We start from the raw sequence: 22,702 nt of genomic DNA on the forward strand, positions 1-22,702 counted from the left end.
GTCTGATATATAGTAGGTGATCAATAGGCATCATTGACAATCTGTATTTGAAGGATGATAATGTGGTTATTCTGTCCTCAAAAGGAAGAATTAGATTCTTTTCATATCATTTTGCAACACTTGACATGAAGATTCAACACTTCTCCCCTAGAGAGGCAACTGCCTGGATGACGACTAATTCTACAGCCTTCACCATCAGTCTGGTCATCAGAAACTCAATCTGCAGATACAGTTTTTAAGTCTCTGGAGGAGGGTGTTCAGGCCTGAAAGTTGAGTGAGAGAGAAACAACTGATAAAAAGGTAGAATTTAGCCTTGAGAGGAGAAGACTAAGAGAAGAAAGAGTCTTTGGTCTTGACATCAGACAGACATTCTTTGTAGCTGAAGAGACCAAAATGAGGATTGGTGGGTGAAAGCTGTAAGAAGACAGATTCAGTGTAAAGGAGAACTATCTATGGATTAGAAGTCTCCCAACATGAGCCGAGCTGCTCACAGGCATGTTCTCCCTGTTTGTGGAAATATGAAAGCAGAGACCACCAGATGGTCACGTATCAGGGGGTTTCTGCAGGCTTTGAGGCGAGACTTGATGGCCTCAGAGGCCCAATAAACCAACTTTTGAAAAGCTCTTACTGTTTCCACTAGTGCCAAAGAGGAGATACACGCTGGCTGTATCTCCTGGCAGAGAAGTCAAGGACTCCAAGAAGGCAGAATTCTACCGGTTTAAGGCAGAACTTCGGTGCAGCTTCCAATTTTCACTGCCCACAGCATAACTGAAATACGTAAAAACCCCAGGTCTATTTAAAGACTGCAGACCAAAGGGCTCTACATAGAGCCTGGCCTGATGGTCTAGTGGTTGAAGTTCCGTGCTCTCACCCCCGCACCCTGGGTTTGTTTCCCAGTCGCGGAACCACACCACACACCTGTCAGTTGCCATGCTGTGGCAGTGGCTCACACAGAGAACTAGAACTCACAACCAGAATATACAACCATGTACTGGGGGGCTTTGGGAGGAAGAAAGAAAAAAGAGGAAGATCGGCAACAGATGTTAGCTCAGGGCAAATCCTTCCCTGCAAAAAAAAAAAAAAAAGAGGTCTACATAAATACATGCCCAATCAAGCTTAAGATGTAATGTAGCTTCCACCTTCTCCTTTCCCAGGAAAAGCAGCTGTTCCACTGAGCACATCCAACTCAAATCCTAAGTTACTGCATCACAGAGAAAATGATCACCAAGAGAAAGGCCAGACTTTTGTAGTGTAAACTCCCTCTGACCTGGGGTCCAGGGCTGCTGAGATGCTCTGCTGGCCATTTAGCCAGATGGTTCTGTCTGCTGGAGGCAGGGACCACATTGCCCTTTGAGGGTGTGGTAACCATACACCCATTTAATGGAGAAAAGTCACTTTTTTAAAGTTATAGTCTAGGACCTCCTGCGTCAGAATTGCCTGGAGGTTACCCCAGACCTGCTGAACTGAAATCTCTGGTTGTGGGGCCCAGGACTCTGACTGAACATGCCCTCTTGGTGCATCTTTTGCTCACTCAAGTTTGAGAACCACTGGTCTAAGGGGTCTCCAAGTGCAGTACTGCCAAATCCCATCAGAGCTGGATGTAAAATTTAGTCTGGGCGTGAGGAAGATATGGTTCTATCTTCTAGAGAAAAAATCCCACCAGAAGATAAGCTTATTCCAGAGCAGGAGTTCTGCCTGTCTTATTTCCTAGAACCTACAAGAGTAACTGATACATAATAGGCACAAACTAAGTATTTGCTGAGTGAATGAATAGATAAAAATTCTACTGAAGGCAGCAGCAGGAACACCAGACTCTGTATCTAGTTTCTCCTAGGACAAGGCCAATCTGTAGGCCTTAATGAGCTGGACGAAGGGCGTCCCATTCCATCTTAAGCTGTGGCCTCACAGAGGGCTCCTAACGACACACCTGAGCCTAAGAGAAAGACTCATCGAATCGTTCCTTTCGGCTCATACGCTAGAGAGAGTGTGGATATTTTAAAAAAAGAATTGACAAAGCCAGTTGCTTTGTCACCAGGACAGGAGCAGAGATACCCTTCATTCTTCTGACTAACTCTTACACAGAAGGAACCAGATGCCCACTCTCAGTTTTTCAAGCTGCCACTCCTGTGGACTTCCTCCATGAAGGCAGGAGCACACATAGGGCCACGTCAAAGAGCAGCCTTGATGACCTCATCCTCCCTTTCCCTTTACTCGGAACCAGGGACACGCAAAGTAAATGCCGGGTTCTTTCTCATTCTTCGTAGAAGGTGGGATGATGAACAAGATTCCCCATTTGGGGTAAGGTTGACTGCTGAATGTAGGGAACTTGGCTATTCCTCTCTACTTCCACAGATTCCAGATCCACCAAGAAAAGGAGAAAAGTAGGCACTGGGGCTATCAACCTTTCTCATTTACCACTTCTCCATTTAAAACATTCTTCCTACACGAATACTGCCCTTTCCTCCTTGTCTTGTCAGTGTATTAGCAGATCACATCCAGCATTAAGTCCATCCTAGAAACGACTGTGCCTTGTAGGAACCGCATGCATCAATTTCCTCTTACTAACCCTCTTCCTTACTTTTCCTGGACAGCAAGAGATTTTTTTTTCAGCTACAACAAAACAACATTCACAGAAGACAGCAAGAATCTGTCTTGAGTGCATTCATTAAACACTTTCCATAGAACAATTAGATGGTGAAAGCATAGTGGCTTTGTGGTTTAGGAAATAAAATAATTGCAAACACAGAGAAAATTGCCTGCATCGGCCAAACATACTCAGGACACTGGAGCCTGTGGTTGCTGTTCTGCCTCAAACAAACTCGGATGCTGTATTCCAACAGAGCAGAGAAGGTTCTGAGGAGGCAGAATAATTAAGCAGTGACACAGGCACTATCATTATTAGCTAATCCCAACCCTCTGGCATTAACAAAATACAGAATGTCTCTTCTCCCATGGGGTCTAATTGTTCCACGGTAACCACATCTTTTATTTTAATTTATTCCCTAAAAGATTTTGCGGGGGAGTGGGGAGAGAAGGGATGACAGAGTAGGAGGAGGCTGTTTGTGTTGAAAACGGTATTAAAAGGTTCTGAGGTCTTCTGATCTCACTCCTTGACCATCTGTAATAGGCATAATATCTTTTACTCTATAAGCATCTGTATGACCTTCTTTAACCACACCACTTTCAACCCTCAAGGAGACTGGTAAACCACTCGGCTTGGTGCAACATCGGGTCAGACAGTCAATACTGGTTCTCTAGAAGATGCCTAAGAGGAGCACTCAGAGTCTAAAGGATTAGATGAAGAAAGTTCCTTGTTGGAACTCTGAATTACTTTTGAGGCATTATTTTATGACAGTAAACACGCTGGAAGGTGAGAAAAGTGCTGCAGAAATCGATGTGGGCAGTATCATATTCTTAATGCCCAAAGTAGTCCTACTGTGTTCTTCACTTTAATTTTCATTTCCAAATGCTTGTTGGAGCTCCCACTAGTTGATATTTCTAAGAAAGAAATCTACTTCATTAATTGTCAGTAACCTGCATACCTCCTTACCTTGCCTTAATTTTAGTGTCTTCCCCAGTCCCATCAAGACAGACACTTAAGAATGAAAGTGTAATTTGGGCTACAAGGTTTAAAAAGTCAGTATATATGGATCTAACAAGAACGGAGCGAAGGAAAGAGAAAATTGAACTTTTTCCTCTCCAGTGATATTGTGCTTATAATTTACCAAAATAAAAGGACATATCTCCACTTAGCTGGCCCTAGATGTCTGCCTTTACAGATGGTCATGGGTGCAGATGGAAAAAAATGTTGGTGATTTCCTCACAAGGATTTCCCAGGAGTTCCTGTTTTTGACTATTTCACGGTGTGGTACAATTGATCATCATCTCATCTGTCACTAACAACCTGTGTTCCCTCGGCAAATCATTTAACCTTGCAGCCCTCTGTTTCCTCATGTGGATCGTGAATGAGGCACCTGGATAGATTATCTTGAAGATTCCTTGCCACTCTAGAATTTGATTTGACCAGATTCTAGACTCTGGAGAGAAAGAGTGAGGAAAACGAACTTCTGTGGGAAGCAAATGCATGTCATTGGGAGGCCACTGAAAACCTGTCTGAATCCTGGTCTTAGGATATCCTGCAAAGGGGGCAGTGTGCCCAGATAGATAACACACTCATTTCTAGAAGGCAGATTTTCCTTTGGATAATGTGACACCCAGGTTGCCAGGGTTAAGAGATCATCCAGCAGAGTTCTAGATTTGAGAAGCTGTGAGCTGCAGGTGCAGTCTAAGCATGTACTTCAGTAGGGTGGGTACCTCTGCAAATGGCTGACCACAGAGCACAGATCCAGTGTGTTGCCTGAAATAAAAACAAACGACTCTCCAAGGGCCTTACTGCTTGACTCTAAGTGCTGAGAGCAACAAGGAAATCCTGCCCAGTCATGATTATCCTGCTCCATGTAATCCAACAGCGCCATTTTGTCTTTGGTAAGGAGGGTGTGTTGGTTCTATAACCTCAAGCCAAATTTGAGGTACTGTGGGAAGTTCACTGCCAACCTGTTCAGCTAAGCCCCACAGCAGAAAGAAATACAGAAAGGGTCTATTCCCCGCACTTACATTCCAATACTTTTAGGAAAGGTGGGGAGATATTCGTTTTCCAAAGGCAAGAGGTTCAGAAAAAATATCAGTAGATCTTATTCCAGTTTTAACCTAGTTTCCTCCTGTCCAGAGGAGCAAAATTTAGTATCACTACAAAATAATGAAATAATCTTTCCCAGATGATCCTTTAATGTTGTCTTAAAAAAACAAAAGGCAGGGGCCGGCCCGGTGGCATAGTGGTTAAGTTCGTGCGCTCTGCTTCGGCAGCCTGGGGTTTGCTGGTTTGGATCCTGGGTGCAGACCTACACACTGCTCATCAAGCCATGCTGTGGCAGTGTCCCATATAAAGTAGAGGAAGATGGGTACAGGTGTTAGCCCAGGGCCAATCTTCCTCAGCCAAAAGAGGAGGATTGGCATTGGATGTTAGCTCAGAGCTAATCTTCCTCACCAAAAGGAAAAAAAAAAAAAGGCAACAGTATGCATTATACATACATATTTACCTCAGTATTTCAACACGAAAAGTAAAGTGAACAATTCCATTTCACAATGGAGAAAACTGAATAAGGAAAGATTAAATGACTTGCTTCAAATCATAGTCTTTCACCTCTTGGTCAAGAAGTCCACATCCTCTAGAAAGATGAATAAGATTGTAATTACTATGTTCTTTAGATTACCTATTTTTTAAACCTCCACCCTGGGTATGAACTTTTTTTGTTTCCAGCCCTAGATATTTAAATTCTTGACCTATATGTGGTATTTATATATAAATACCTTTTTGTCTTAAATTCTTTACATCCTCCCAATCTTGACCTCTTCCTGCTCATATCTCAGAGGTGAAGGTGTTCCCTCTTTTAAGGCTACACCATCCATTTACTCAGTATATGTTATGGGTTTACGCCCTGTCACATATATGAATATGTACACCTAATGCTGGGGGAGGGCTGGAAAGGCAAGATAAGGCTGTTCAGGAGCTCGGTGGCAGAGCCCTCCTCTCAGCGCAGGAGACAACCCATGACAGATCCTTCCATGCACCACTCTAGGAGCCATAGGAGAGGCATAAAAGAGGGTGTGTTTCCCCCCCTCCAAATTCCTTCTGACTTCAGTCCATCAATTTTCACTTCTTGTTGGCCCCTTCCTTTTCTCCTTTGTTCTGGCTCCTTCTCTTTAGCCTAGAAATATGTTCGAGTTTTTTCCATCTTAATCTTTCTCATCCTATTGAGCTTCCTACTTTTATAGCTTTTTTTTAATCACTCGATTTCATGAAAATGTCATACATATTCTCGCCTTCAGTCTCACATCCCTTTTCTCTCATCGCCTCCAGAACTGTGACATCCACTCCACCACTGCAGTGAACTGGCCACTCAAAGGTGAACCGACTAACTGCTAAGTTCAAATACCTCTTCCCTGCTCTCATCTTCCTGCTTGAAACTCTTTCTTGGTTTCCCTGATACTGTGCTCCCCAGGCAGCTCCCTCTGCACCTCCTGGTTCCCTCTGTCTGTCCCACAACAAGAGACATCAGCCAAGGCTGGACCCCATTCCCCTTCTCTACTTTGTTTGGCCATTCTAGCTTAACGATGTCATCCACCGCCAAGCTTACATCAGCCTGCCTCACCTTGAGGTCATACTCAATCCACTATTCTAGCTCCAATCTCTGTGATAAACTCGAGGGTCCGATATCCAACTGCTCATTGGATGTATTTAAATGAAGGGCCTGTTCACATGTGCTTCAGCTCAACACACAAAATCAAATCATCTTCCACTACAAACTTTTCCTTCTCCTGACTCCCCTCTCTCTACTAATGAAAACACTGTGCCACTGGTCCCCCAAACTAAATATGCTTCCGTATTCCTCAACTCCTTCCCTTTGTTCTCCTTCCCATCCAATCGCTATCCAGGTCCCATCACTGACATTCTTGTGCTCAAAGTCTTTCAGAGGCTCTTCGCTGCCTACAAGACAAAGTCCCAGCTCCTTAGCCACGGCTTTCAGGGGCCTCCCTGGTGGTTATTTTCCATACATCTCACGCTTGTGAAAAATGAGATGAATTTCCATTTGCTGACTCAATCCTTTTTCTGCATTTTCTCATGTTTGACACATTTGCTCTATCTTCCATTCCATTTCTACCTTTCAAAATTCTGCCTAGTCTTAAAAGGTTGGCTCCAATGTCAGCTCTTCTATTAAAAATTTCGCCCGTTTCCTTAAGGTAGAATCTCTTCTGTCACCAATACCTTGGTACCTTTTCTGACTTTCTGTTCTTCAACTAGATTGTCCAGGCTGGTGCATTTTGCTTATGTTTTGCATGTGGCCACTGCATCTAGTTTATAGCAGGTTCATAGGATTAAACCACGTAGAAGCTAAACACTTCTATTTTGTTGCTTTCAAGTCTTAAAACATGGACCTTCGATCATAAACCTCTGGGAAGTTATGACTAGAATAAAGTTTTGTTGCTTTTACCATCCAATATAAAACACAATCAAGCAATTAATACATGCTTTTTACCAGTGTTAGCAGTGATAACATGGTTATATCAGAGAGCACCACAGCTAATTAAGTGGGGAAAGCAATCTCATTGAGTGTTTGTGTGTTGTACAGAAAACACACCTCCCAGCTCACACACCCATCACAAGGGGATCTGATGTGGATCTGCTACACGAGGTAGGAGACTGTGCAGAGCAATATTGACATTGAATCACTAATACTAGGCATAGCACAGACTCCAGAGCCACCAAAAGGAAACACATGAAGAACGAGAGCCAGTATCTAAAAATATTAAAAAGCACACACCCCCAAAGAATGAGAGGAGAGCATGAGTGAGTGACAGCCCTAAGAAACCATGACAGGATCTGTCCACCACCAGGCCGACAGGCAGCACTCCGGGCACAGGTGGAATCTGCTTGTGTGAATCTGAGCGTGGGCTCCGCTGCGGAGTGGGGATGCATAACATCTCCCCCGTTTCAGCGGGGCAGCTTTATTAAGCTTTAAATGAGTTCAGGACTATTAAGAGACTGTGGTCTGCTCTAGGTCAGGGGCATCTCGTCAACTGCGCAGGCTGCCCATCCACCATGCAAGGTTGTTCTGATGGCAGGAGCTGAGAACCCTCTGGCAGATCAGGACACTCGGATGAATCAGAGAATTAGCTGCAGTTTTGTCTATTTGGACCAATAGACTTCTCATTTTCTTGACGCTAAGTGAAATTTAAAGGTAATTCCACATCAAAACGCTCAGCATATGCAGGGGCCTTCAAATCTCGTCTGGTTGGGAGTATTTGCATGCCTTTTTTTTTTTCTTTAAACCCTAGAAGCAGGATGATCAATGCAAAATAAGGAACCATTTACTAGAAAAACAGACCACTCCCAATTATTGTTTTTTTCAAAAATATGTTTTAAATGCCGACGCACTTTTGAAATACTTGGTTTTCATGAAATGCTTCTGTTGAGAAGAAGTGCTAAGTATCCTTCTTTTTTCTGGTCTTACCACTTACTAAATCCACTGTAACAGTGAAGACTACTCTCAGAGCCCTTTGCTGCATTAAACGTATAGAAAAATGAAACAGCTTACAGAAGAGGAAGAAAGTAGAGAGGGAAGATTCCTCCTTTTCCCACCTTGGTCTAATTCACACAATTTTAACATAAGGTATACAAAAAAATTGGTTAAGAAAAGTTTTTTTAAAGGGTGTAGAATTATAGTTTATGGTTAAAGGCTAACCAAATCATTGTTTAAAAAACAAATAGAAGTTTATTTATTTATTTATTTATTTTTAACCTAAGCTTTAGTCGTTATCCTTTATTTATTTAATTTTTTTTTTTTTGAGGAAGATTGGCCCTGCACTAACATCCGCTACCAATCTTCCTCTTTTTTCTTTTTTTCTCCCCAAAGCCCCAGTACATAGTTGTATATCATAGTTGTAGAGTTGTAGCTCTTCTATGTGGGACGCCGCCTCAGCACGGCTTGATGAGTGGTGAGTAGGTCCATGCCCAGGATCTGAACCAGTGAACCCCAGACTGTTGAAGCAGAATACACGAACTTAACCACTATGCTGCTGGGCTGGCCCCCCAAATCATTTTACTATAGTGGGAAGTAGTAAAATATTTTTTAAAAGTTAATGCTAGAATATAAGCTACATGAGGGCAGGGATTTTTGTCAGCTTTGTCCACTGATGTGTTTCAAAAGCCTAGAATTTCAGGTACATAGTAGACGCTCCATAAATATTTGTTGAATGAAAAAATATATCAAGAAATTATAGTCACTATAGTGACATTTTACTTACGGAACATTTTACATAATGTTCGACTCTATTAACACAGATGAAAATGAAGTGAGCCCCGTAACGTCCAGAACAAGTTAACATGTGGAAACCTACTAGAAAAAAAAGCACAAAATGTTGAAATTTGCAGGAAATGAGCAAAGAATGGGATGTCAGTTCTCTTTCTGTAGCAATAAGGATGTTAAGTTGTCTGATGGATTCAACCCCACAAATAAATAGCTAATTTGAACCACCAACTTGATTCTGCTTGACTAAAACACCTCAAGTATAGCTAATGAAGGGGAAACAGACTGTTTTGAGATTTACTTCTTCTCCTCGATAATAAGCAATGAAAAAAAGATGGGTCTATGGAGAGAAATGGGAGGGTAAGAGAGCCAGGTAATTTTCAAATGGGTAACTGGTCTCTGAATTAATAAAACACGAAACCACAGCATAAGTAAAAAGGATCCTGAAAAGTCAAATGCAATCTTGCTTTACCTAACCAATGTAGGCACCAGAAGGCTACGTGGGGTTAGGAAGCCACACATAATTAAGGAGTGCTTTTTTTCTTTTTTTTTGCTGGGAAAGATTTGCCCTGAGCTGACATCTGTGGCCAATCTTCCTCTCTCTTTTTTTCCCCCTCTAAAGCCCCAGTACATGGTTGTATATTCTAGTTGTAAGTCCTTCTGGTTCTTCTATGTGAGCCACTGCCACAGCATGGCTACTGACAGATGAGTGGTGTGGTTCCACGCCTGGGAACCGAACCCAGGCAGCCGAAGCAGAGCGCGGTGAACTTTAACCACTAGGCCATGAGGGTGGACTCAAGGAGTGCTTTTTGAGGACGATCTTTCAAAAGCCCACATTAGAGTAGACGTTTCTTCTGAAAATAAAATGCCTTTATTTGATACATGACTCTTATTTATTCTATGTCATGACACCAGAACATTTTAAAAGCCAACCTTTGTAAAATTATTGGAATAAAAACACTGCTTTATATGACTTTATTCTAATGTAAATTAGAATTGATTCATTCTTCAGAAACCTGTCAGACCTGAATATTCACCTGTAGGGTGTGGCTGTTTTTGGATTACTCAAGAACCAAATCACGGGTCGTAAGGTGGGTACAGAGACCCCATCAAACACCATCATGACAGACTCAGGATCCTTCTTAGAGATGTGCAACTGTACTAGACTGAATGAATGGCTTTTAAACATTTGTCTTAGAACATATTTACTTTGCTATTTGATTGAGTTAAAAAACATTTGAGGGCCTCTGTGTGATGTATTGTTCCAAATGCAAGGGGGATTACAAGTAAATCAACTCTTCCTACTTTGAAAGAACTTACTATCTAGAAGGTGAGAATAAGGCACGTCCCTAAACAACTATCCCACAAAGAAAATATGTAGAGTGTTTTAGTAGAAGTATGAAGAATATACTTGGGTAGCACAGAAGGGTAGATGGGTGGCATTTATAGAATGCCTCTGCCCTGCTCAACACTTCAGCTTTCCCTCCATTTCCGCCCTCAAGGGGCTCCTAATGAAGGAGTCTGCATTTGACCCAGATTTAGAACTAGTGAAGTATTTATGTTAGAAATATAATGTGGAAGCACTTAACTCTTCCTGGAAGGCTTCATGGTAGAGGTGACATTTGCATTGATTCTTAAAAGATAAGTATTTGAGTATTAAAAGCAATTTTTATTAATTACTATAAAACATTTTTTATTGCAGCTTAATTTACAGAAGTAGTATAAACTATACTTCTTATAATGTGCATTAAAAACACCAATTTTATGCCTGTACATTAATCTTCTAAGCACTAACACTGCAATAAATCAGTGATGTAGAAGATTTTCACAGGAGGATATGGGGAGAAGGCATTCTAGACAGAGAAGCCAGCAGGAATAAAGGCAGAAAGGCTGACAGCGTGTTTGGGGAGGATGAAGAACTACCTGATCTGGCTGGAGGGTGGGCTGCTTAGGGGGCAGTGACAGTTCTGGCATGACAGAATGAAGGCAGAGCAGGGAGCACTCCGGATGCCATGCTAAGGAGTTTGTTTTATTCTAGTCTAGACCACAGTGAACCACATAGAACGCATCTGAACAGAGCTGTTCTGTGTTTCCAAATGGATGGAGGGCAGCAGCGGAGTTGGACGCTGTTCTGATAGCACAAAGGGAGTGAAAACAAGGGCTCCATCCGGGTAGTGTCCATTGGAAGGGCAAAAAGAGATGTTTCAGAGAGAGAACCCACTGGATACGGTGACGGATAAGATGTGTAACTGACCAGGAGCTGGCTGTACAGATCACTTCGAAGCTGAGGAAAGGTAAGAGAGATGATGATGATGATCATCATCATCTCATGAAAGGGGCCAGAAGGCAGGGGGGGAACAGGTTTGTGGAGGAAGTGTAGTTTTACACTTCCTGAGGTGGCGGGATCCTTGGGGAGATGGCCTCTCCCAGCGCCCGTTGTCTGTCTGTCTGTCCTTCTCTCCTGGCCCCATCAGACTCCACCTGCATTACTGCCCCTTGCATGTGATGGCTTGGAGAGGGCATGGCAGGGCCCAACTCATTTTCACACACTTGCCCTGTGCAAAGTAGAAGGCTCAACCATGTGCATTAAATTAGCCTGTGACTCACACCTCTTCACATGATGGGCCTTCGGGGAGTGGTGGCAAAAGCCTCCCGTCACACTGAAAGGCTCTGGGGTGACTTTGAGGACAACTTCTTGTTTCCCAATGCTCATTTGTCTGCTGCTTTTCTCCACCGCTGCCCTGGTGACACCGGCGTGTGACAGTGAAGGTAACCACTCACTGGTCCTTCTTACGTGAGGAGCCTAGGAAAGGTCCGACTCACGCAACACACTCCAGTCTCTGTGAGCCTCAAACAGCCCACCAGGGAGCTTCACTGCCTCCTTGCAACTCTGCGTCTGTCACAGCCTCCAGGAGGCAGGCAATATCTTAAAGATGGGGAAAAAAATGCTGCCTAGAATTGAAAGTGAAAACTATGTGAAAAGCCAACGGTGGGAATGGAAAAATGCTTCCTAGCATCTTAAAACACCTCATGCTACCGAAAGAAATTATCTATTATCCTGAAGTGAGCACTTGAGTGTACTCACTGAAGCATTTGGAGAATTTAAAACACTGTTTTTTAAAAAAAGAAAATAGAAGAAGGTCAGTGGAATAAGGCTGTACATGAACGCAATATTATGTTTTAGACAGAAAATGCCAAAGAAATGTTCATATGTGGTAATAATAATGCTCTCTCCCAAGCTCTCAAAATTACCAGACAAAAACAACAAATCTATAAGCGGGGCAGAAGACAAATATTGTCTTTCTTTAAGACCTAGCTACATGCCTTGTAGACAATTTGCCTCCTTATACCAACACAGAGACACATTCCTGAAAAACAGGTTCAAAATTGGGTAACTAGAAATGACCTAAGAATTAATTAACTAAATAGGAGTTTGAAGTAAACAAAGAAAAAACTACCATATCAAAATAAAAGAAAAGAAACATGATTAAATTAGGCTTCAAAAGACCCGTGAGAAACTCATAAAAGGCATAATATGCATTTACCTGGTTTTTATTCTTTCATGATTTAATTTCTAATTTTATTCACTACCATCTGATAATTGCACGAAACACTTATTCTAACCATGGGCAATTTAGACTATTTTAATTTTTATTTCAAGGCCACGAGACTAAGGAACCTATTTATTGCCTAAGGGGATTTTTTTTTTTTAACAAAAATTAAAGCTTTATCTTTCATGTTTTAAAGCATAGACTGTTTAAAATCATTTATAATAATGCTGTAGGGAGACTGTTCCTGGGTATGCAAAATGGAAATGATAAATTTACGATTATTAAAAAAATTAATAGTTTGGGGGATTGAATTGTCCCTTTTCTTTCTAGATGGATTTGTCTGAAGCATAAGAGGCACATTTAAAAACAGGTAAAACCAAGGTCTTTGCAGGCAGAGTGGGATGAGGCTGCAGACCATTTCATAGTTTAACTGGACTTGTTAATGGTACAATCGTAAGCCCTGTTTTTTACTATTTAAAAAAAAATAATGGCATTGGCCTGGGGAACTGCTTCCTACCCCTTTTATTTCACAGGAAATTGCTCTGATGAAGTGGAGAGTCATGAATTCTACTAACCACATTTTCTGTGACTTTCAAAAAGTCCCTGATGGAAATTAGACAAATAATTTACTTTCACTTAAACGCCAGATTTTTTAGTTACACTTAAGAAAAATAATTGAAATGTAGATTTAAATCGTTTCGGCTGCTCCACTTCAGGATTCTAATGAAATACTTTCAGCTATTATGCAAAGCATCCCTCAACAGAGGAGAGAGAAATCACTCTCAATGATACCTCAGTTAGCAGAATTTACAGAAGGGCAGAATGCCACTTAAAGAGCGAAGGGAAGGACACTTGGCCAGTGGTGGGTTTTGACAGGAGCAGGAAGAAAGAAAATATATTTCAGGAGACATTTTCTCTTTCATTAAGGTCTCAGGAAGAAACTGAAATGGTCAAATATGTTTCAAGTTCCTTAAATACGTACTTCGGCCTTCTTCCTGGGCTGTTGGAGTACCCGCATTTTTATGAAGGTTACAACCTATCCGTGCTCCTGATCATATTGGACAGAACTGTGTGGATCCATGGACGGGGACCCCACCCCTCACCCTACCCTCTGCCCTCCTCCCTCTGCTCAGCACCACGACTTCCTTGCCAGTTTGCCATCACACCAAGCTCCCTTCTGCCTCATGGCCTTTACACCTGCTCTGTCCTCAGCCTCAGTGTCCCTTCCCTAGATATCTCTATGCGGCTTCCTTCTCTTTATTCAGGGTTCTGCTCTGGTGCCACCTTTTCAGGAGGGAAGCCTCCTTCAGTCCCCGTCACTCTCGCCACCTTTTTCTGCCTGATCTCCCTTCACAGCCCCTGCCTCTCACACACAGGGCACACGCTCGGCTTATCATCCGAGTTCCCCTAACACACTGGGAGCCCCCCGAGAGCAAGAAGCACGTCTGCTCTGTCCCCTCCGGTGGCCCCAGCACTGAGGGCAGTGCCCAACACCAGACAGCCACTTAACGATTATCTGTCAATTACATCACCCACATTGATCAGCTTACATCCTCGTCTGTCCTTCTTCTTAAACTGACCAGTCTTCTCTTAAAGAAAAATGAAATGTTCGAAGATTAATTCTGATTCTGGGGAACCAAGGCACATTCCAGCCCAAATATCACAATGGAAGAATATGTGTTAATAAAGTCAAAGGACCCCTCAGAAGCAAACAACAGGCCACATACCCTTAACTGAAATGTCCATTAATGATAATGGTTTGCCTTTGGAATAGCAGAATAATTTTAATGGAACTATATTAAATATACCAAAGTTAGATTCTTTAAGGGCTGATGGTCCACGCTTTGGGCTATCTGGCTCCTTGCCATATAAGGAAAAGAGTTTTCATAAGAAAAAGAGTTTTCTTTTTTCTCTACCTTATTACCGATGATTTGGTCATTTTCTGTTGGTTCCTCTCAAAAGCGAGAGAAGATGAAGGCCAAGGTCGGAAAAATTTTTGCCAAAATAAAGTTAATATTGCTTCCTCTTAAAGAGCTAATTGTCTTCATTTTTATATAAACAAAGTGTTCAGATTTTCGAGTGATTTTTAGTTTTTTCTCCCAAACAAAACATAGTTAAAAATAGCAGCTTCTGACTAAAGATACAATGAAATGCATGTCTAATACTCTGTGTTGTTTTAATGTAATCATTTTATAGTCCTCGTAGGGTAGATAAAAATTATTCTTTAAGAAAATACTTTTCAATCTGAACTATAAAACAGATAAATGTCAAATTTTTAACTTGTTTTAAAGAAAAATCATTATTATTTTTATAAAGGGGAATTTATCATGTCAAAAATGTTTATTTCTCAAAAAACGTCACTAAAGGATTTATTTAAATAGCAAGTTTATGTATTATTGCATTCGAGCTATAACTTAATTTGCAGAAAAAAACTGTTATTGCATAAAACGAGACCCACATATAGTAACGGCACATTTTGGAAGACATTTGAAGAATGAAATCAATGCACCTATGTGCTGTTGCTATGAAATTACCACACATTAAGGATAAATTTCCCAGCCTCTCCTGAACATCTGTTAGGTGTCTCCCTCTAAATTGTACTCAGAGGGAAATGTACTAGATACACTATGTTTTTTAACCAAACCCAGGACTATTGCTTTTGAGCCTGCCACAGGTTCAAGGAGCAGGCTTCTCTGCTCCTTGAAGTCTAGAGCCTTCAGAAAGCTGGTCTGCAGTGTGCTGCAGCTCTTTCCTTTTCCATTTTTTCTGAAAGAAGACCCCTCACTATCATATAAAAGTTTTTTCAACACTTAGCTAATCTTTCGGGCATAGCCCATTGAGGGTCATGGGACTTGCAAAGTTAGAAGGGAGCTTGGAGATTGTCCAGGCCAACTCCTCCGTGCACCAGAGGAGGTGAGATCATCCCTTACAGTCTAGAAAATTCAGAGAGCAAGAAAAGCCAGCGAAACATTTTTAAAAAAACAAATCATGGTATCTAAGCAACCACATTACGTCTGGCTTGTATGAAGAGAAAAATGGCATCTGCCTTTGAATAAGGCAACAAAATTTCTGAGGAAAAAGACTTTAAATTACACAGCCCAGAACATGACCATAAATGAACAAGGATGGTCCTCTCCAGATGGTTGATTTTAAAAATCAAACGTGAAGGATGGAGCTGGTGTGAAATATAACACTGGAATGATTAGGGAGTTTGAGATTTAACAGAGAATTCTTAAATTGCTTTAAAAAAAAAAAGGAGAAAAAAGCATGACTAAGAGACTGTGACGCTTCATAATGGTGAAGACTTAATGAGGATCGAATGGACAACATAGGCATTTTTTACACAAAACCAGTGTGTGAGAATCACTAACAGGGTGGATTCTCTCACAGAAAACTTTTTCTCATTTTATCCTTGGAAAATCGCACACACACATGCAAACTTTGTTTCTTTAAAAAAAATTTAAAAAATGAAATAGCCCCAACGCCCAGTGCAGGTTCCCAGGCCGTGTCTGGACACAGCCCCCCTGCACCTGGCAGCCGGGTGCGTGCAGACCTGCGTGCTGCTCCCCCTCGTCCTCTGATGGGGAGGAACCCCCCTTACCGGGACTGGTGAGGGCTCCCAGGGCGCTGCTCGTGGTGGAGAGAGGATTTGCGTTGGTGGTGGTGGCTGAGGTCTGGGCCGCGGCTGCAGCCGCCGCCAGCGTTGCCAGATTCTGTAACTGTAACGCATTCATGCCTGTGGAGGGAAGAGAAAGCAACATCAGCCACAGGCCCACTTTGCCACCTTCCAACCAAGAGAAGGCAGATGACAAGAGCAGAAGGCCTGGGGCAGCAGGCCCTGCGATGGCTCGCTTGGCCAGCTCGAGCTGCCTTGGTGACTCGTGCGTCACTGGAGGTCTCCTCACTGTGGTGCTGCCTGTCCTAACCACGGCACTCTTCCCAGCTGCTCCTCTCAGGCTGGAGAGGTCACCAGAAAAGACCAGCAGATCTCTCTGTGTGGACTGGCCTTCTACCATGTCACTGTCAAGAAACAACGAGATGTGGGCCTGGACAGAGGAAGGAATGGCTCAGGGTAAACGCTCAGTCCCTAAACCCACAGCTGCCTGTACAAGCGACTACAGAGGAAATGACACTTTATTGGTGAAAAGCTCTTGCCCTGAAGTTGAACTGACATGGCTCCCTGGCTCTGCCACTTGAACCGCTGCGTGACTCTGGGCAAGTGACTTAACCTCTCCATGTCTTGCTAGGTGAGCAGTAATATTAACTGCACCGTACCTAGAAGGGTTGCTGTGCAGACTAACTAAGGTGACGAATGCAAATAACTTAACACGTGACTGACCCAGTGTAAGCACCCAATAAATGTTAGGGACTACTGTGGCTGTTATTATTATTGCCACTGAACTTCTCTCTCTCAAGACTAATTCTAAATGTGAACTCTAAAATGTATCCCTAGTAGCAACTCCAATAATATTTGATGAATAAAAGAATGAATGAATAAAAATGGCAGTGGCTTAACATTTTTATTTGTAAAATATTTGTATTTGCCTTTTCAAGGTATTTGTATTTTAAGGAGGGACTACTTCTAATTAGAATGAATCTCTGGCTAGCGAAAATTCAGAAATGAATAGAAAAGAGAAATGAAACTTTGTAAGAACATGAGAGCGGGATCAGCTGAGAGACCTGAGGGGCTGATCTGTCATGGGAGGCTGGCTGTGCCTGCGAGGCTTGGGCCTGGTGTCTCTGCTACAGGCATTTTTAGTATCTTCTCTCCTCCCCCTTCTATCTCTCTGAACATTCAGAGGTTCTCTGAACATTCTAAGTCTTTCTCCATAATTCATTCACACTAACGTACATTCAAGAAGCAGGAAACAATGGTTCTCTCTTCATACAGAGGAATTTTATACGGAAAGATACTGGAGTTAAGTAATCAGCTTAATTTTACTTTCTTCTTATGTCTCAAGTCCAGGTACTTAATAAATGTCTATTAAGCAAATTTATTGTGCTTTAGAGAGAGGGCCTAATAACATCTTCCATACGTGCCGGGAGGCAGGGGGAGAGAATGTTCTAGCAACATACCTGTGAAAGCCCCCAGCCCCTGGTGTGGAGCCCTCAGCCTAAGCATGGCTCAGGCCATGGCTGCCAAGCTCACTCATCCTGCTCCTCTATCGTAGCTGCCTCATTCAAGACTTATTTCCACTCAGAAAAGAGTTCTTGATGTCTTTGCTGCAAAATGGTCTCTCATTTTGCTCAGAATGATGATACTCTGTCTTCTTCCAGGAGACATCCAGCCCTGTTAGCTCAAGGTGAAAGCCAAACACCTGTTTTTCAAAACTCACTTAGTTCCTGGGGGTGCTTAGAGGCAGGACACAAGTATTTGTGGAATCCTGTGAATTTAACCCTGCTTTCTCAAGCAAATGCAACTGGGAACCAAGCTTTCTCTCCTTCTCTGATCAAAGGTCAGACGGGGTCAGATTCATGAGAATGTGAGAGCTGAGGAAGCACTGGTCTCATTTCAGGTTTACTTGAGGAAAATCGAACTGGGGGGAATACGGGAGCTGCCTGGCCCTTCGTGCAGACCCTCCTGGACCCAGCTCAACTCCTGAAAGCGGCTTGAACCACTTCCCACTTGAGTGTGACGACAGCCCTGGCTTTGAGATACGTCACGAGGAGTGAGGAACATTTGTACTGACCCATCTGTCCCCTCCTGGCCCTCTTGTGACTCCTTTCCCTCTCATGTTTTAATGATGTAAACCAGATGACCAGACTGCATCACCAACACACGGCTGCCCCGACAACAGAGGGTTTAGCACTGAAATTAAAACCCACCACGCACGTCTGCCACTGAATAACGATAAACAGAGCCACTCTCCCGGGCCCGGGTGGGAGGATCCTGCTCCACAACATCTCAGATCCACCCCAGGCAGGAGCCACGGCACCAGCACAGCAGAATTCCAGGGCTGGAAGGAGCTAAGCCCACTCATTTGGGTCAGAGCCTCAGGTCCTAGGCCGAGCCCTCATACCCGATGGCAGCGGACCCTTCTGAGTCTGGGGCAGCGCTCCAGCCACACCACACAGCCTCCTCCGAGGAAGACTGAGAGTTTGCATTTAACGCGCGCACTTTCTGCATGTTCCTGCAAACTCCTTCATCTCATTGTTCATAACTCTTGTGGCATTCATCATATCTCACTTCGACATTATTTGTACGTATTTCTTACCTTCATAACTAGATACTAAGTTCCTTGAGGACCAAGATGTTGTCTTATTCATTTTCAAGTCCACCTAAACACACATACATGCTGCTGTATAGATAGCAGGTGATGGACGAATCTATGTAGGATGAACGAACAGGGTAACACACAGAATGAAATTTTCATAAACCGCTATAAAGAGTACCATCCACAGACACAACCAAGTTTTTGGTTTTCTCCATTCTTTGTTAGTTCTTCAGTATTTACAACAGCATCAAATATTGACTGTGTTCCTCAGTCATTAGTTAATCCATTCTACAAATATTTATTAGAACCATGCATATTCTTTCCCTTACCCACCAACACTCGTTACAGGTCCTGCAGCCCAGCTGACAACACTCAGCCCTCTGTTCCACTGCCTTCTCCCTTGGGATCCCAGGGCTGAGGCCTTGTGAGTCCCCGCTCAGGGCCCCCTCTGCCTTTCCCCTTCCCACACTTCACCACCCAGGGGGAGCCTGCCCTCCTGTTGAGCCTCTCCCTGACTCCACCTGGAAAGGCAGAGGGATTCGGCTCTGGGGTACCACGTTGTGGGCGGGGGGCAACTCTGTTCAACCACCACACTGCAAGGAAAGGAAAAATATTGGCAAAGGAAGCAGAGAAGAAGAGTGGAAAGGAGAGGCCATTGTGATCCCCAGCATCTGAGGGATGTGAGGAAAAGGAGGAGGGGAAGGGTCAGGGTCAGGGTCAGATGGAGAGAAGCAGCAGGCAGGAGGACCTGCATTTGCCTGCTCATCCATCCATCCATGCGTCCATCCACCCACTCACTCATCTGTCCGTCTACCCACCCATCTGTGCATCAATCCACCTGTTCATCCACCCATCCATCCTTCCATCCACCCATCCATCCAACCTTTCATCCATCCACCCATCCATCCTTCCATCCATCCATCCGTCCATCCACCCATCCACCCATTCGTCTGTCTGTCTTGTCTATTGGTCTGTCTATCTAGCAGTTACCGAGTGGCCATGAGAGCCAGTCCCTGGGCACCGCACTCAGGATTAAGTGGAAAACAAGACAGTCCTTGCCCTGAAGGAGGTGGCTATATATTGGAGCAGGGAGGCAGGAACTAGGGGGTAATCCTACTTCTTCGGTTTCTGGAAACAAGCCCAACTCGTCACGTGTTTTTGGTTTGATGAGGATGAGAGAGAAGCACAGGGAAGCAGCAGGCAGCTGAAGAGCTGAAGGAGGCAGGGGCTTCACAGGAGGACCATGCCCATCCTTCTATCCTAGTCCTTTCCCATCCTTGTGCGCTGACCCCTGCCCTGAGAGGGAGGCTCTCAGGGCGCCCCCTCCTCCCCACTCATTCTCAGAAATAAGTGCTCAGTACTCAAGAGAGTAGACAGCTTCCTTGCCAGCTTTTCTGGGTGACGGCCCCTTTCCCAGCCCCGACTCCCACATTTCTGCTTTTCTCAACGCAGAAGCGTCTCTGTCTTCACCCTGTCCTGTGTTCCTAGGGCTTGGAAGGTGCAGCCAATTAAAAGGAGAGCAGGCCTCCCTCTCTAACACCTGGGTTCAAATCCCTGCTCTGTCTCATCTCCTGCCAACCTCCATCACCTTGAGCAAACTGGCTTAACTGTTTGCACCTCGGAGTTCTCAGCTGTGAAGCGGGACTAAAACAGAACCCACCTCTCTGGGTCGAGATTAAATGCTTCAATACATGCAAAGCTCAAAGAACAATGCCTAGTATGGAGTAAGCTGAGAGAGGAAGCTCTATTTGCTAGATAATAATTGCAATAATTTACATCAAATAATGATGATAATGGTACTAAGAATAAAGCATGTGCCAGGCCCGCTTCTCATGCTTTACATGTGATCTCTCATTTAGTGTTCAGAACAAACCCGTATGATGTGGGCACAGTTGTGACAGAACATGTTACAGACAGAGGCAACTGAGGCACGGAGAGGTTAAAGCCCTGGATAAACGGAGGAGAATTCTGCTCTCTCTCCCAGCCAGTGTGGCCTCCCCATGCATGTTCCTTCTGTCCTCTTGGTCCTGTCTGGAGCTCTTCTTCCCTCCTCCCCCTCACTGTCTTGGTCTCCATTTACTTCACTCAACTTTGCACGTTGGAGAAGTCGAGGGGGCTGGGAGGGAGGTGGAGGAGGGAAGGCTGTTAGAATCCAGGGTTTCAGTGGAAACGTGGCTGGGGCATCAGAAAGAAACATTCACGGGCTCCTGACATTTGCCTATGGTGGCCTCGCTAACTTCCACAGGACATAAAGTGAGAAAAGCTGCAGGGTGAGGGCACTGAGTCCAGTGTGACCAAGTGTGGGTCTGAGGGACGCATTGACAGTAGTGCTCTCTGTTTGCTTTATGGGCCCTCAAGCCCCAGAGTGCTCAGGCCGGAACCTGTGATCTTGACTTCATTAGGAGCTAAGAACCAAGGTAACCAGTAACCATGTTGCAACTAGGTACTAGGTCTTGCTCTCTAAATCACTCAATTGGTCCTTTAATTTCTTAACGTGATTTCCTTTTCCATCCAGTACCAGAATCCCAGGCATCAGAGATCACTGGATTCAGTTTCCTCTGAACAAAAGGATCCATGGCCTCCTCCTTCTCAATGCCGAGCGTGTTGCGTGGGTGTTTCCATCCCATGTTTGTCACCTTAATTCCGGGGTTCTTAACCAGAGGTCCACTGATGGGATTCAGGGGGCTTGTGAACTCCCTAAAATTTTATGAAAAACAGTGAGTGTGTGTGTGTGTGTGTGTGTGACAAGAACACAACTTCTTTGGTGATAGATCCTAAAAAGCTTAAGAACCTCTGAGTGATGAAGATAACCTAAAAGAGACACAAGTCCTACTAGAAAACCATCAAATGAGATGCCTGGGGTTGAGGCGGTGATTGGAACAGGAGGAATCACGAAGAAATTAGAGCTGAGGAGGGACAGCCAGAGAAAAGAAAAAAAGAATGAAAAAAAAACAGCTTTTCCTCCATTCAGAACAAAGAGGAATATACAAACAAGGCATCGACAGAAAGCCCAACAAGGCAGAGATTCTCCGAGAACATCTGAGCTGACCATGCCGAGGCTGGACGCAGGAAACCCCAGGCAGCAGGCACGTGGAGATCCAACGGGAACTCGCAGTCACGTGGGTCCCACTGCGGCCTGGACATTCTCTAGTCCATCCCTCTAGGAAGAAACCCTCCCTGCGAGCAGCAAGGACGTTCCTGCACCACCCCCAGGCCTTCTAAATGCCGCTGATGTCTCATGTCTCCTGCCACCCTCACATCACAGGACTAACCCCAGGGTGTGTTAGAGCTTGGGGAACTTGCACAGGCCAGAATGTTTCCGGACCTCAGTGCCAACAGCACACCCTTGGTGATGTGTTTTGGCTCTTCCTGCTCCTAGCGCCCCCATGGCCAGCAGTGTGGCCATCTCCCTTACCCTCCCTTCCTATTTAGGGAAGGGGGCTTGGGGACTACGCTGTTTCTGGAAAAGGCATTTGCTCCGAGTCAGGAAAGCAGTTTGGGAAGCTGTGTGAGGACACACTCGCACAGCTTCGTCCTCCACCTCCTTAACTGTACCAGCCTTGTCAGGCACACAGCATCACCGTCTCTTCAGACCTCCAGCTGCTCCTGGATGGCACAGGAGTCCCGGCCTTCGGTGAACTCCGTGCTGTCAGTCACCAGGGCCCAGCTGACACCGGTGGCCCCACAGGCCATCTCCATGGGGGTTTCTGCTTCCGCTCACTCTGAATTCACATTTCTGGTTCTTTGTCCCTCTTCTTTTTTCTTCTGGGGTGTGTGAGCGCATCCTGCCCTTTCCTCTCTCCCAGCTCCCTTCTCGGGCGCCTCCTGGTTTCCTACCCACCCAGTCCCACCTTCCCCTTCTCTAGGCTCCCACACAATCATCCAGAAAGGGCACCAGATGGAGAGTGGGGGAAGCTGCTTCTGGCTTGGCAAACAGCTCTTTTCTGAGAACCACCACCACCACTTTTAACCTCAGGAAGCACCCAGCTCAGATGGGCACCTCTCAAACCAGGGGCAATAATGTGGGTGACTAGAAATGCAAAACATTTAAATAAGTTTTATGAAACCCAAC

At 44.2% G+C, this 22,702-nt stretch overlaps 1 protein-coding gene across 6 annotated transcripts in view; it reads right to left on the reverse strand.

Annotated features, from left to right (window-relative positions):
• Nucleotides 1-22,702, reverse strand: part of CELF2 (CUGBP Elav-like family member 2) — a 307,113-nt gene that overhangs the window by 33,932 nt on the left and 250,479 nt on the right. For all 6 annotated transcript variants that reach the window (XM_087420841.1, XM_087420838.1, XM_087420836.1 and 3 more), the window contains exon 9: nucleotides 16,017-16,151. In XM_087420841.1, the coding sequence (XP_087276967.1) occupies nucleotides 16,017-16,151 (135 nt within the window). The remainder of the gene's footprint in view (nucleotides 1-16,016; nucleotides 16,152-22,702) is intronic.

This window comes from Ceratotherium simum, chromosome 32 (assembly GCF_057802395.1).
Source record: "Ceratotherium simum simum isolate JZ-2026a chromosome 32, ASM5780239v1, whole genome shotgun sequence".
Lineage (NCBI taxonomy): Eukaryota > Metazoa > Chordata > Mammalia > Perissodactyla > Rhinocerotidae > Ceratotherium > Ceratotherium simum.